At 41.4% G+C, this 15,635-nt stretch overlaps 1 protein-coding gene across 3 annotated transcripts in view; it reads left to right on the top strand.

Annotated features, from left to right (window-relative positions):
• ACP2 (acid phosphatase 2, lysosomal) overlaps positions 1-15,635 on the top strand; it is a 658,601-nt gene that overhangs the window by 446,855 nt on the left and 196,111 nt on the right. For all 3 annotated transcript variants that reach the window (XM_044082703.1, XM_044082705.1, XM_044082704.1), the window contains one exon: positions 14,393-14,491. In XM_044082703.1, coding sequence (XP_043938638.1) covers positions 14,393-14,491 — 99 coding nt within the window. The remainder of the gene's footprint in view (positions 1-14,392; positions 14,492-15,635) is intronic.

Here is a 15,635-nt window from a genome sequence, read left to right as displayed (position 1 = left end):
TTCTTACCATAACGTTCCATGTTAGTTGTCTTCTTCCTCTTTTCTTTCAGGCCCCCCCTCCTTCCCTGGCCTGGACAGACCTAGAGGAGTTGTGATCGTGACCTCTCTTTCTACCACCTCTTTCTTAGTCATATGCTATTATGCATATTTCTTGGTTCAGGATGTAGGTCACCCCTTTTCTTCCTGTTGTTAGAGGTGGATTCTGTTTTTACAGTTATATTGTTACTGTTATAAGCTGGGGTTAGCAGCTTACCGATCTGTGGTAACTCCTCTCTTAGCATTGTGGGATATACCATCCAGCAAGAAGAAGGCGAGAAGAAGACAACTAACATGGAACGTTATGGTAAGAACATAACTTCTATTTACTGTTTGTGACCTTCAGAGCCTGTAGTGGAATCTTTTGTCTAGAGAGATCTAGCTGTTTTCTTTGTGGCAGAAAGAATTAGTCTGGTTTGATCTAGCTAAAAGTATTCCTGTAACACTGTTATTTTTGATTGGATAATTGGGCTGGTTTCTGTTTCTCTGCCTTTAATAGCCAGTGTTTTAAACCAGTAATACTTGTTTGCTCAAGCTGTTCAAACTGTAGTGCTCTGCTGTGGTATTGGAAAAAGATAAGTGCTTATTTTCAACTGTTTCTGCACTTCTGTTTTACTGTATGTCTGTGTAATCTGTGCAGCTGTTTTTTTTTTTTTTTTTGTCCTACCCACCCTCACAGCCGTTGTTGTGGTGTTAAGTCTTGGTGGCTTTGAGTTGCCCACCTCTTGTATAAAGTTGATAGTAGACACTCCCCCCAGTGACATTGCATCAGCTCATTCTAGTGTTTATAGTAAGAACTTAGTAAAGGCCCAGCCCTTTAGCTTCTTAACCTTGAATTATGTCATTGTCTTCTGTCTCTTCACTTTCTAATTAAAAAAAAAAAAAAAAAACTGTACCTCTTTCTACTTCATGTTTTTGCTTGTGCTGCTTCAGTCCAACTACATTTAGTTTGCCGTATTTATTACTGCTTGTTGGTAGCCTCGCTAAATTGATGACTGTATTCTACTGAATCGCTGCTTTATATGTGTTGTCTGTTACTGCTATGATTTATAAGCTACTGTTTCAAAGTAATGTACTGATTAACTATATTTCATTGCTATCTACTGCAATTCATTACTGTTTAACAGCATTTTACTGCATTTTGTTGCTGTTTAACTGCATTTTTCATACTGCAAGTTCTATTCGTTTGACTATAAGTGATTAATCTGTGTTTCATTGTGAGTTTTTTTCTTACTGAGTTCTTAACCTTAAAATTGAGTAGCATAGTCTAGATATACGTCTGCAGCATCCAGAGTTTCAGCTGCACATTTTTTTAACACTTTTGAGGTTTCCAGGTACAAGTTTTCCCTTGGTAGCACTTGTGTTATCATCTAGTAGTTCTACTCATAGACCTTCCTCCCTTTACCCTCTTAGCTCTTTCAGTTTCTGACAAATATGGATGGACAATTTCCTACATTTTCTCCTGCCAGTCAGGTTGATATGGGCATCCTGAGACAGTGCAGCAACTGCCTCATGTACACTGACAACCCTGTACTGCTAGCACCTAGGAACACCATTTGTGAGAGATGCAAACACTTCAAGCACCTAGTGTCATTGCTGTCTCCCCCACAAACCAGTATATCTGGCACTGAGAAGGTTGGCAACACGAACACCACGCCTCAAACACCATCCACACCTACACAACACACTCCCACATAATCGGAGGCCCTCAACAAAAGCATACCCAAACAAGAGAGACCTCCGAGGCATAAAAGCACACAAACTCGACTGTCCACCACACCACATACCACACATAGTTCACACACCTGTCTCTCACAACCACTAAGGCTTAAACATAAACCCAACATATTGGTCATAGGAGACTCCATTGTGAGACTCACAGATGTGCCCCTCACCAGGCTGGATAAGGAGAAAGTCACGGTTAGTTGTTTGTTGGGTGTCAGAATCCGCCATATCCCCAATGCACTCAAGCCTCTCAACAGGTACTGTTATGACTCTGCCACAGTACATGGAGTGAATGGCTTGAGATGTGCCTCCCTGGACTATATGAAGAGAGACATGACCAAGCTCACTGAGTATGTGTCCCAGGAAGGTATGTCCCCAGCCTTAAGCTGCATTCTACCGTCACCCAGAATGATGCCTCAATACAAACAGGAAATGATTAACTTTAACAACTGGCTTAGTTTTTGGTGTCATTCAAAGGGGATCCAGTACCCGACAGCCTGGGATTACATGATTGTCAAGCCATGATGCTTTCCCAGAGATGGCCTGCATCTGTCTCCCTTGGGCTTCAGGCTCCTGGCAAAGGCTGTTGCCACCCCCATAGTGACTTTTTTAGGCAATATCATGAGGTCAAAACTACCAACATGAAAATTTCATCAAAACGTAAATTAAAGGCCATGCTGCTAAACGCTAGGAGTCTAATCATGAAACTGCACTCATGGCAAGCATTCTTAACCCTGGAAGAAGCTGACATTTGTGCAGTCACAGAAACCTGGTTGAAAGCTGCGGAGAGCACCCCACCCATACCAGGTTACTCATCCAGTCATTTATTCAGACACCAAGCCATGGGCAGCAAAACAAAAGGAGGTAGAGTTGCAATATATATAAAAGACATACTCACCTCTAGGCTGGTCAAACAGTATGATGCACAAGAAATACTGCAGGTGCAGTTAACAATTGACAAGACCCCTATTCAAGTCATAGCTAGCTACAGGCCTCCAACTCTTGTCTCAAGATGCCCACTCCACCTATCTGGACCTCTTCGAATCTTATCAAGGTTCAACCCTTTACCCTGGTGACTTTAACTATCCAACCATAGACTGGAAGAAATACTCATGCCAAAACACAAATGCCCAGAGATTCCTTGATTTCGTCAATGCAGATGTCTTGGACCAGTTGGCTGGCATCCCCGCAAGAGGTGAAAATATCTTGGACTTGGTATTAACCAACATACATAACCACTGTAGCATCCCTACAGTGTCATCATCCCTGGTAAGATCCCACCACAAAGCAGTCACTTTCGAAGTCACCATCTCCCCTGACCCCCCCCCCCCCCCAGCTAGGGTAAAAAAAAAAAAACTTTTCCAAAGCTGATTACAGCCTTCTGAGAGAAGGTATAAACAGCTTCACAGCCCCCTCCCCTCCCCTCCACAGAAACTGGCACATATGTCCAAACGTCTACCAAAGTACTATATGAGCATTTATATAGCTGCATGGAGTACCAGACAGGACAAAATCATCCTTCTCAAGGAAGAGTAAACCTGTCTGGTGGACATCTACAATAAATAAACTCTGTAATAAAAGGAAAAACATTGCTGGCCAGGACCAAGAAGGAGTCCAATTGGAAGCAATCTCTTATTAGCCTGAACAAGCAAGTAAGAGCACTAGTAAAATCCTCCAAAGCAAACTTCGAGTCCAAACTGGCTGCATATACTAAAGAAAATCTTAAGGCTTTCTTCACATATGTCTGCAGTCTCAAAGAAAGCATCCAGATCTGCTCAGAACTGGTTGTCAAAGACACCACATACACAAACCCTGTAAATATAGCCAACCTGCTGGCAGACAGATTCAGTGAAAACTTCACTCCTCTCCCCCATTCAGTAAAACAGGACATTCCCAGTATCTCTAGGAAGCAAATCATCACTGCCCTCTCAAAGGTAAAAGATGCAGCCTCCATGGGACCTGATAACAACCCAGACTGCATTCTACATGAACTCAGGCAGGAACTTGCAACATCATTAGGCACCCTATTCAACCAAAGCCTGAGTACCGGCTTCATCCCAGTCAAGTTGAGGGCAGCTACTGTCATCCCTTTCACTGATCCAGGAAATTACAGATCCATCAGCCTAACTAGCCTGATCTTCAAGGCCATGGAGCAGATTATCATGGACCTCATTATCAAGAACATTGGCAATCTCCAGACAGTTAATCCGACAAAGTTTGGTTTTGTCAAAGGGAGGTCATGCCTGTTAAATTTGGTCAACTTCTTTGAGACGGTCACCAAGGCCATAGACGAGGGGAAGACTGTGCACACTGCCTACCTTGACCTGGCCAAGGCCTTCGATACTATTCCCGACTCAGATATAATAGATAAACTCTCTCAACTAGGCATCAGATCCATATGTTACCAGATGGGTAGCAAACTGGCTTACTGATAGAACCCACCTAGGCAAAATAGGGGAAGCCACCTGAAGTAGTAGACCCGTAACAATCGGTGTACCACAGGGATTGTTCTTGGGGCCTTTGCTATTTGGGATATACTTTTCAGAGGTGCAGGCCAAATTTAGTGGGCTATTGCTTACCAAGTTTGCAGATGATTGCAAGCTGGGTGCTGTCATCTATTCCCCTAGTGATGTGAACATCCTCCAAGAGGTTCTCTCCCAAAAAATGACTGGTGCTAGAAACATGGCCTTAAGCTGAATGCCAAAAAATGCATCATCATCATTATCCCTTTTGGGGAGAATGACGTCCTCACAAATGATCACATTGATACTAAGGCACTAAGCATGCAATCAGTCATGAGGGACTTGGGAAACCTGATAGCAAACTGACTTTTGATCACCATATTGCCTCCATTGTACGGAAAGCTGTCTACCTGGCCCACCTCATTAGTAAGGGTATCTCATCCAGGGACAAGATGGTCATAACATCCCTGTATTCTTCCCTTATAAGGCTGATTATTGAATACAATGCCCCTTTCAGCATGTACCTTGCAAAGCACATGCAGCAGCTGGAGAGACCACAGAGTTTCCTCAGCCGGAGAATCCAGGGCCACAAACATCTACCCTGTGCAGATAGGCTAAAAGCCCTGTCCCTCTACTCAGTCTCCCACAGACTCCTCAGAGGTGACCTCTGTCTGGCATACAAAGCAATCTCAGACCCCGCCCTGATGGGACTGCTGCATATCCGCAAGTCAAGCTCCACTTGAGTAACCCCAACCTGTTCTGTGACAACAATGGGACTTGTTGGCAGGACAGATTTGTGTCCCAGAGACTCCCTCTTTTGTAGAATAGACTCCCTCTCCACATAAAGCAGAGTACCTCATTAAACCTTTATAAGTGCAACCTGGATGACTGGATGAGGAACAGAAAATACACCCCTGGGATTCCACCTATGTCCCTGCTGGATAGTGGCATAGAGTGCTGATTTGTTAGAACATGGGCTAAATTCTTGGCTATGCTTGTAAGGGCCTCAGGGCCAATAGCCTAGTAACTTCCTATGATCCTGTATAAACAAACCAACAGCAAATGGAGTCAACACACAGCTAAACATACACTGTTCATTCAGCAGTAAAGACTACAGTAAAAGCGATTGACACATATCTTTACTTCATATAAAAAAAAATAAAAATGGCAAGCGCTTTTGTAACACTCCTTGTTGGTTCATCAGACTAATTTGACAGTTCTAAAACACATATTTTATACTCATCTCATTAAAACCCACCAATCCAACTCAATTAATTCAAGCTTAACACCAAAGAATAACCTATCACAAAACCCATATCAAAACATTGTTTTCAGTCAGTTTGCAGTAAATGCATAGCAACAAGCATTGTTTACATTTAGTTCATAAAAAGTCAAGACCTTACTGATGCCTTCTTACTTTCAGATGAGGTTTGATAGGAATCCTATCATAAAGACACACTGCCTTCTGTTGCCTGTAGTTTAATAATCCATTCTGATTCATTAATCTGTGTTTTATTACTTATGTCCCCTTGCCTCATGGTGAGTTTTGTTTTAGCTACTACTATGAGCTTAAAGCAATGTGATTCATTAGCATCTCTAACATGCTTAGCTAAAGCATTACTTGGTGTTCCAATGGTAATATTATAAACATATTCACGTATTTTACTGCACAGGTCCCTATCTGTTTTTCGTACATAAAATTTACTGCATATTTGGCAGCATACTACATAGACTATGTGACTGCTGCCACAATCTGCTATTAGCTTAAAAAAAATCCCCTCCCTATGTCCGGATGTGTAAACACTCCTCCTGTTTGTATAAACTCCAGTAATTGCAGTGTCCACAGGGACTTGTACTAAATACGTAGGTTCATAGGTGTGTATTAGGCTAATGGCCCTGGAGCCTTTACAAGCCTACACCATAGATGTGCCCTAGCATCGTGCCGCCCAACGTTAGTTCCCAGTGTCTCTATTAAGTAGAGCCACTGGAGTGATCCCCGGGGTGAACTTTATATTACCCATTCACTCCTCAAGATCTCTCTTGAAGAGGGACAGCGAGGTACTCTGCTAGACATGTATGGGGAAGTCTGTTCCAGAGCATGGGCGGTCTGTGGGTGAGGAACCTGTCCCTCCAGCATGTTCTGTTGATTGTGGTAATGAGGTTGAGGTCTCTGGAGAATGTGGTGTAGTGCAATTGGGATTTCTTTAGATGTAGCATTTCTAACAGAGCTGGGTCAGACATGGCTTTGTAAATCAAGCAGAGATAGCCTCTAAGTAGGCGATATGAGACAGAGAATAGCTGGAGGCTTTTGAGTCTGTCCATGTAGGACATGTGTTTAATGCCTAGGATCCTCTTCATGAGGTACTTCTGTGGCCTCTCCAGATGCTGCAGGTGTATAGTGAGGTACATGCCAAATGGGGTATTATACTCAATGATTGGTCTAATGAGGGAAGAGTAGAGGGAGACAATGACGTCTTTCTTCCTGGATGCAAAACCCTTGGTAATGAGATGTGCCACATAGAAAGACTTTCTGACCACAGTGGCAGTGTGGTGGTCGAAGGAGAGGTTGCTGTCAACCTGCATCCCCAGATCTCTTGTTATGCCTTCAGTGTTCAGTGGGCTCCCATCGATGTGGTAATTAGTGGGAACTGAGTTTTTACCAAAGGGGATGATGGCGCATGTTTTGGCGTTAAGCTTAAGGCCATGGTTTCGACACCAGTCATTGGTCTCAGTGAGGCCTTTCTGTAGGATGTCTGCATCACTTGGGGAGTTAATAATGGCTCCCAACTTGCAGGCTTCTGTGAACCTGGTTAGCCAGAGTCCCTTTGTGTTGGCCTGGACTTCTGAGAAATAGATGCTGAACAGGGGAGGACCCAGGACCAATCCCTGTGGGACTCCACTTGTGACTGGTCAGCAGTCTGACTTGGAGTCTTCTACATTCACACAATGTGTTCTCTCTGTGAGCCAGTTTGCAACCCACCTAGTGATATAGGAGTTGATGCCTAGATTGTTGAGTTTATCAATAATTCCCGAGTGAGGAATGGTACCAAAGGCCTTGGCCAGATTGAGGTAGGCTGTATGCACTGCCTTACCTTTATCAGAGAAGTCAACCAGGTTGAGCAGGCATGATCTCCCCTTCACAAAGCCAAACTGTGTGGTGTCTAGAGTTTGGAGATTTCCTGTATCTTTGTTAATCAGGTCCATGATTATGTACTCCATAGCTTTACATATCAGACTCGTCAGGCTAATGGGGCAATAATTCCCAGGGTCTGTAGTCACTCCCCCTTTATGGAGAGGGATGACTGTAGCAGTGTGCCATTTGGTAGGGACAGAGCCTTAGGTGAGGTTGTGACTGAACAGGGCACACAGATGTGGTGCCAGTTCCTTTTGTAGTTCATGTAGAACACAGTCAGAGATATTATCAGGTCCCATGGCAGCTGCATTATTGGTTTTGGACAATGCAGCTTTTACCTGTGCTGCAGTAATGCTGGGTGCCTGGCATTCTTCCGGTATTGTGATTGGTTCTTTAGGGGGAGAAGGGGTAAAATTGACACTGAATATGTCGGCCAGTAAGTTGGCAATATCTGTTGGCTCAGTATATGAGGTACCATTGTGCAGTAACTCAGAGCAAATCTGGGTATTGCTTTGGTGGTTCTTGATATAACTATAGAAGGGTTTGTGATTGTTTTTAGTGTCTGCTGCAATTCTGCCTTCGTAGCTGGCTTTGGAGGATTTGATGAGGGATCTCAACTTTTTGTTGAGACTATAAGGGAGTTTTTCCAGTCTTGGGACTTCACCTTTTTCTGTAACAGTTTCTTCCTTCTGTTGTAGAGTTTATTAACGGCAGGGGACCACCAGATTTTCTTCCTTTTTTTGGAGGAGAGTGTTTTGGTTCTGTTGGGTATGGCTAGTTCCATGCATTTATGTACATGTTCGTACAGTGCATTGGTGTATGATTTGGCAGTCATCAGCTATTTTCCATCGACATGGGTCCTGTGAAGTTAGCCATCTCTGTTTTTAGGAGCCCAAAGTCAACTTTGGAGAAGTTTTTCAAGGTGATTACCTTTGTGGGGGGTGTGGGTGAGATGTGGATTTCCATGGTGATTAGTTTATGGTCGGATCTGACCAGGGAGGTATTGACGATTGGTGTAGAGCATTGGTCACCCATGTTAGTAATAACCAGGTCAAGGATGTTGCTTCCTCTAGTGGGGGTCAAAATGAGCTGGTCCAGGGCATTGGAATTGATGAATTCCAGGAAGCGTTGGGCCAGTGCATTGGTGCTTGAGTAGTTTTCCCAGTTGATGGAGGGGTAGTTGAAGTCTCCTAGTGTGAGAGTGTTGGGTTGGACCTTGATAGATTCCAGGGTGCTTAGGAACATGGAGTGAGAGTCCTTGGACATGGTTGGGGACCTGTAGCAGGCTATGACCTGGATCGCCATCTTACCCAATGTTAGTTGTACCTGAAGTATCTCAGATGCGTTATGCTGGGCTACTAGTCTGGAGGTGTACATATCCTTTATGAATATGGAGACACCACCACCTTTAGAGCTTCGGTCCGGGTTTAGGGGCTGAAAGGTGTGGAATGATACCTGGTAGTACAGGAGTGCTTTCTGCCACTTTAAACCAGGTCTCCATTACAGAACAAATGTCGATGTTCTCCATTTTGAGGAGTGCTTTGAGTGAGTGCATCTTGAGATTTAGGCTTCTAACGTTGAGCAGCATGACCCTCAGATTGCAATTATTTATAGCTGTTATGGTGGTAATTTGGTCTTTGGAACACCACCTAAAAAAGGCACTATAGGAGTGGCAAGAGCCTTAGCCAGTACCCGGAAACTCAGGGGTGACAGATGCAGGCCATCTCTGGCAAAGCATCGAGGTCTGTCAGTCATATCATCCCAAGCAGACAGATACTGGATCCCCTTAGAATGACACTATAAACTTAGCCAATAGTTGAAGTCAAGTCATTTTTTGTTTGTACTGCGGTATTATTCTGGGTGATGGTAGGATACTGCTCAGGGCTAGGGTCATACCTGCCTGGGCCACATAATCCAAGAGCTCCACCATGTCTCTTTTCATGCAGTCCAAGGATGTGCATCTCAGGTCATTCACACCCACATGGACAATGACAGAGTCATACTTGTACTTGTTGTAGAGTGACCTGAGTGTGTGTTATGTGTCGGATTCTGGCACCTGATAGACAGCTGACTGTTACCTTCTCCTTATTCAACCTAGTGAGTGGAACATCTGTGTGCCTCACTATTGAGCACTAGAGTGAGTCAATTGAATGAGAAATGTAATTGGAAAATTGGATGCATTTTACTATATGTATGCAAATGGAATGGTCCGTTTTATATGTCTGATGAAGGGTTCAGTAGTAGAACGTGAAAGCGCTAACATTTCTTGATTTATTTGTTTTATTAAAGGAGTTTGCTGCATTGTCCATGGTGTTATTTTTTATGGTTTGGACTGTCTGGTTCCAAAGGTGATTTATCCTTTAGCTGACAATACTTTTCACGTGCTTTTTATCTGTCTCCCTTTTACTACATCCCCTAACCATTAAATCTTTATGAAAAGAATCAAGTTCACTGGCAAAATTCTCATCTGCCACAGTTATTCTAGATAACCTCATTCCTTAGCCCTTTATAATATTCTTAAACACATCCCTCCTATGCATACTGTTTCTGTGCAAGTACGGCATGGTTTCCTATACATTTCTGTTGATGTCCTTCCCATATCTTTCTTAACTTTCACATCTAAAAAATAAATCTCCTTTATAGGCATCTCTACAGTAAACGTAAGAAAGTTAGTACTACTATTCATATGTCCGTAAAGGACCATTAATTCTTCATCATTGCCCCCCCCCCCCAGACAAAAAATAAATCATCGACAAACCTATAAAGCAAGATATTTTTCTTGTAACTTTCATTATTCAGTATTTCTGTCTCTGCCATAAAAGCATTGGTGTAGCTATTGGCACGGGAAGTACCTGTAACCATGGCATCCTTTTGTAAATAGCAGGATTCATCAAACATAAAAACATAATTTTCCAGAACAATTTCCATAAAGAGGAATATCAAGTCCATTTTAATCGCTTTTACTGTCGTCTTTACTGCTAAATAAACAGTGAATGATTAGTTGTGTGTTGACTTAGTTTGCTGTTCATTTATTTTTTTTTTAAACTTCATTTATACATATCCCTTGCTTGTAATCAAAATTAGAGACAAGCCCAATGTTCTAAATTTAGCCCAAGCTCTTTTCCTAAGATAGTCACACCCCTTGTGTTTATATCATTGTTGATACCATCCCCATATTAGCTTACTTGCCAGTCCCAGTCTTATTTTAGTTCCCCTCTAAAGCATGACATGATTTGTCATGGTTCCCAAAAGCTTTCATTCCCATAGTATTTACAGGTCTGTGAAAGTAAGGTTATATACTAAAATTTGTGAAAAAAGGAATAATTGCAGTTATTTAATGCTGTATTCTTTATTGACAGCTCCTAAACAAATTATATTTATTTTGTATGAGCGGGCTTTAAGTGAAATAGCATCAGTACAGTAAATAATTGCCTTTTGGCTTTTCCCGGTTAGGGGTCGCCACAGTGGAACTCCGGTCCGCTAATGATTGGCAGTGGATTTTTACAGTGTCGAGTTGCCAGCCCGACACCCAACCTTCAAGGAAGACACACCCATTCATGCATGCACCTACCTGCATGTCTTATACGTCACTCAACCGTGGGGAGGACATGCAGACTCCACACAGAAGGTGCTCCAGCCGAGAATCGAACAGAGAACCTCTTGCTGTGAGACGACAATGCTAACTGCTGCACCACCGTGGCCTAAATAGCATCAGTACAGTAAGCTTTCATTAATCAGGGTAAAACAGCACTTCTGTCAGTTATCACTGGCACTGGGTAAATTGGAAAGGCAGTAATACTTTGAATGGCGCCATACAGAAGCAACAGTTTGGCAGGGAATTGTAACTGCAAAATGTTATAACTATGCCAGAAGCTGGCGTAGTGGAGTTTGAATTATTTGTTAATGCAAAATGATGGTGTGATGATAGAAGCATACACATGTAAAATAGTTAAAACATAAAAGCTGTGAATTACATATGATGTAATATAGTAATTTCCAAAGATGTAGCATCTACAGTTGGAAATGTACTTGCGGCTAATGTTCAAAAGTCATTTATAAGTAAAATATTGAATGAAAAAGAGAAAACTGTATGTGAAATGTTTGAACCTTTGTGTTATTCATATGCCTGGAAAAATATAAATAACAAATAAGTATATTTGCTTCTAACATCAAAAATAAGGTAAAAATAGTTATTTAAAACATAACAGTTGGCTCAGTATCTCCTTAAATGTATTCAGTAGATGTGCAATGCAGTGTGTCTGAGATAAAGGAAAGAACACAGAAGAGTTGTGTGCAGTGATTTGCAAGAGAATTTTTCACTCATTCCTGGGCTGATTTTCCTTTTCTATTTTGTTTTCAGTCTTGAGTAAGTGCTTAATAAACAGAAAAGCATAACTGATCAAGATTTTAGCATTACATTACTTTATACCTGAGGTAACCTAAAACTACTCTTTGATAGCTTTTCTTGTTCTTGCTCTCTATGTACATAGTTGAAGGAGGAAGTATCTGTAGCAGTGAGCATGGTCAAGGTCCTGAAGTGATCGTGTTTAATAGACTAAAGTTGAGCACTTAAAAGAAAAGATAATCATTTAAAATTAACCGGGATTGATGGGGTAATAAGCAATGGTTGTATCATGACTGTAAATGCTGCTGAGTCTGAAATAACACTGTTTGGGGACAAGGGACTTTCCCCTTCCCCTGAGTACAGAAACCTCAGAGCCGAGTGTATAAAAACGGGAGTATGGGTAATGAAGGTCCATTCTAATGGGGTAAGGTATTGGAGTGGGGAGTTTCACTTCAAATTCAATTGTTGGAATCTGGGTAGCATTCAGGGTTGCATCATCTATATCAGTATCATAAAACCAAATTGGTGGAATACTGGCATGCATTGGAGGTACATCACCAGTAAAGAGAATAGCTTGTTACTTTTTTGTATAAATAGTAGAGAGATGCCATTTGGGAAAGTAGTTAGGTAATCCTGGAAATCCAGTCTGTACTAGGATGCAGGTGGGATGTTGTTCAGTGGAAGACAATAACAGTGGAGTGGAGTCTGTTCTAAAACTGCATAAATAAAAACAGCTAAAGAAAGGGAACATCAATGAATCTTTTGAGTGCCAAAAAGAAGGAAACTTGCAAGAGAGGCAGCTGCCTTGCTTATCATGTTCGTGAGTTCTATTGGAGTCTTGTGTGCCTTTTTCAAGCCATATTATGAACGGAACATAGAGACTGGATTTATAAAATAAGGATTCTCAAAATGGCAGTAGGAGTAAACCAGTGAAAGACTAAGAGGTCAAAGCTTTGAGAACTAGTCATATTCAGACTGGTAAAGGGTAGGGAATTGGTTATTTACTATTATACCATGACCCCCCCATTATTATTCCAAAACGTGCACGCTGATTGGCCAGCATGCCCGTTGTAAATCGAGTTATACTAATGGAAAAAGGTCCGGTCTCCCGGACTTTTTTCCATTAGTATAACTCTTTAAAACTGTCTGCTATGTTAAATGGGTTTAACATAGCGAGACAGCTTTAAAATAAGCAACGGAAATCTCCGTTGCTTATTTTAGCTGTCTCATGCTAAACCCATTTAACATAGCGAGACAGGTTTTAAAAGCAATGGAGAAAGCAAGATCTCCGTTGCTTTTGCCTAGTGTTTCGCTATGTTAAATGAGTTTAACATAGTGAGACAGTTTTAAAATAAGCAACGGACATCTCCGTTGCTTATTTTAAAGCTGTCTCTATGTTAAACCCATTTAACATAGCGAAACACTAAAAAAAAAGCAACAGAGATCTTGCTTTCTCCGTTGCTTTTGCCCACAGCTCTGATGTACTGCACAGGTGCGCAATACATCAGAACTGCCGCGGATGCCAGACATCTGCGGAAGGGCAGCAAACAGGCATTATACTATGCCATTATTTAAGAAAAGTAATAGTTTCTTTTCTTAAATAATGTCATGGTATAATAGCAATAACCCACTTCTGGGTGTGGGTAATGCTGTATTTACCCACAGTTGGCTTTGTTTGGTCCCTCGGGCTTCACCCTCGGGACCAAACCACGCCAACCATGGGTAAATCCAGCATTACCCACACCCAGCCGTGGGTTATTGCTATATAGATGGACTGCTTTGTCAAAGGCAAGTATGGACTAGGTGAAGAAATTTCATAGACTGGAATTCAGTATAGTTTCCCAGTAATAGGATTGGTGAAATAACAGCATAAAACAACAGCAGGGCTCATTTAGTCAGAAGGATGTGTAGCAGGATGGTTCAGTGCAGTTTATGGCTAAACATCATTGCTCACCTCTTGGAGGTATTTGCTTTCACTGTAGATTGCAGAGGGGCCTGACTTATGATTAATAGAGTATTGTTTGCCCATTTTTGTGTGCTTACTGAATGGTTCTGATTGGGCATTGGTCTATAAATTTGTAATACGTACAGTTTAGATGGACTTGGACTGTTTAATCATTCATAATTATCTTTTTGTTAAGGTAAATGCACTAATCTGAAATACTTCTTTCTAGGAGAATCCTTAGCAATGTGACACTTAGATTATTGTAAATGGAAAGATGCATTCTGTGAAATGGGGTGAATTTCAAGTGATAACATACCTCGATACCCAAGTTTGTTCTTTAACAGTAGTCAGAGAGGGTAAAAAGGGATGGATTTAATTTCTCAGTGAATGGTTGGCACCTCAGCCTTTGCCAGTGTTGCCTTCCATTTCTGCTTAATGGTAGTAAAACAGCTTGTAGCATGGTACTAGAAATCATAATCTTGAGGTGTTGTAAACCAATAATCAGTGACTAATACTGAGTCACCCATACTTCCAAATCTGTAAAGTGGAGAACCAGAACCCCATGATAGTGGTTAGTCTACAGACGTGTCTGCACCACCACCACCAGAGTCACATTGCAATGTCTTAATCATCGAGGAGCAGAATGTAAGCTGAAGTGAGGTTGTGGTTATGAGAACCTTTCTCTAAAAAGTTCTATTTTCTGTCTTGATGTTTTTGAGTAAGAATTATTTTACTTTTCTTTTCAGCTCCTGCGTTTCCCAATTTCTGGTTGTCCACGATATGATGTACTACAGAAGAAAACCGTACAGTCGGAAGTATATGTTAATAAAACTAATGAAAATTGGGTAATTTCTTTTACATGAAACTTTATTCTTAAGTGTGTTGGTGCTGCAGTTTCCAGATTAGACTTTGTAGCGTGTCACATGCATGCACATGGCAATCCAACCTACAGATATTTTAGCTGTATTGGTTATTAATTGTATAGTTAGACTTGCCCCTTTTGGCTGACAGCACAGCTTTCTAACTTGTAGTCCTTGAAAGAAAACCATTGTTGCAGTGACTTTGATTTTGTGAAAGAATTCTTTTTACCAGTAGGTGGAAGACCTGTTTAGGAGGTGCTCTTGGTCACATTTATATTTTCTTATATTACATTTGCTTGTCATAACTGTTTACTCTGTCTTGGGTGACAGGGTAAGACAGTCGAGCAATATGGTGTGCATGTTTACAAATTTATAAATGAAGTGTAGTGGACAAGCTTCTCCTGTCCCTTTAGAACTGATTCTACCATAAATCCGTCAGAAGTTGAGCACAGTATTTGCTGTGACTTACTAGCAGCCATTAGTGATGTATATTGTCAGTAGCAGTAGCATTTTTGTGACTGTTTCAGTACAGGACGTAGTAACAAAGCATTACCCGCACCATGTCTCTTCACTTCTGAAGATTACATGACTTCATAACTTAGATAACCACAGACTAACTCTCCACAGGGTTGTTCTAGTTTTTGCTTGTGTTTATATTATGCAGATAACATCAAACTGAATACAGTCTTGTGACTTGACAGAAAAGAGAATAATTCACTTAAACAAAGGTGGAACCATGAATATTTTCATTTTATGCTGATTTATATTACTCTGCTTCAATGCAATGCAGTTCTCTAGCCTGGTTTATACAGTTCACATCTGAAAAGCTGTTAGTGATATGCAATGTATTCATTCTCTCTCTCTCTTTTTTTTTTTTGGTATGACCCCTTAGACCTAATATTGGAGACCCACCTTGGTGAGACTGTGATTACATTTTTCCTCTCTAACTTTCAGATTTGGCATTTTTTCCTCAATTTTCTGCACTAAAGTGTGTATGCATCCTGCATCAGCACATACTTCAGTACCACATGCTGCAGTTAGAGAAAAAACATAGCCCCGAGTCCTTCAATTTTTCCCTATTTGTTGCAGTGTTCTGACCTTATACTTGATTCTTCTCAGTGAAAAGATC

Source organism: Protopterus annectens, chromosome 9.part0 (assembly GCF_019279795.1).
Source record: "Protopterus annectens isolate FY-2018-M chromosome 9.part0, PAN1.0, whole genome shotgun sequence".
In the NCBI taxonomy this organism is placed as follows: domain Eukaryota; kingdom Metazoa; phylum Chordata; order Ceratodontiformes; family Protopteridae; genus Protopterus; species Protopterus annectens.
This window is presented reverse-complemented; position numbering and strand designations above follow the sequence as displayed.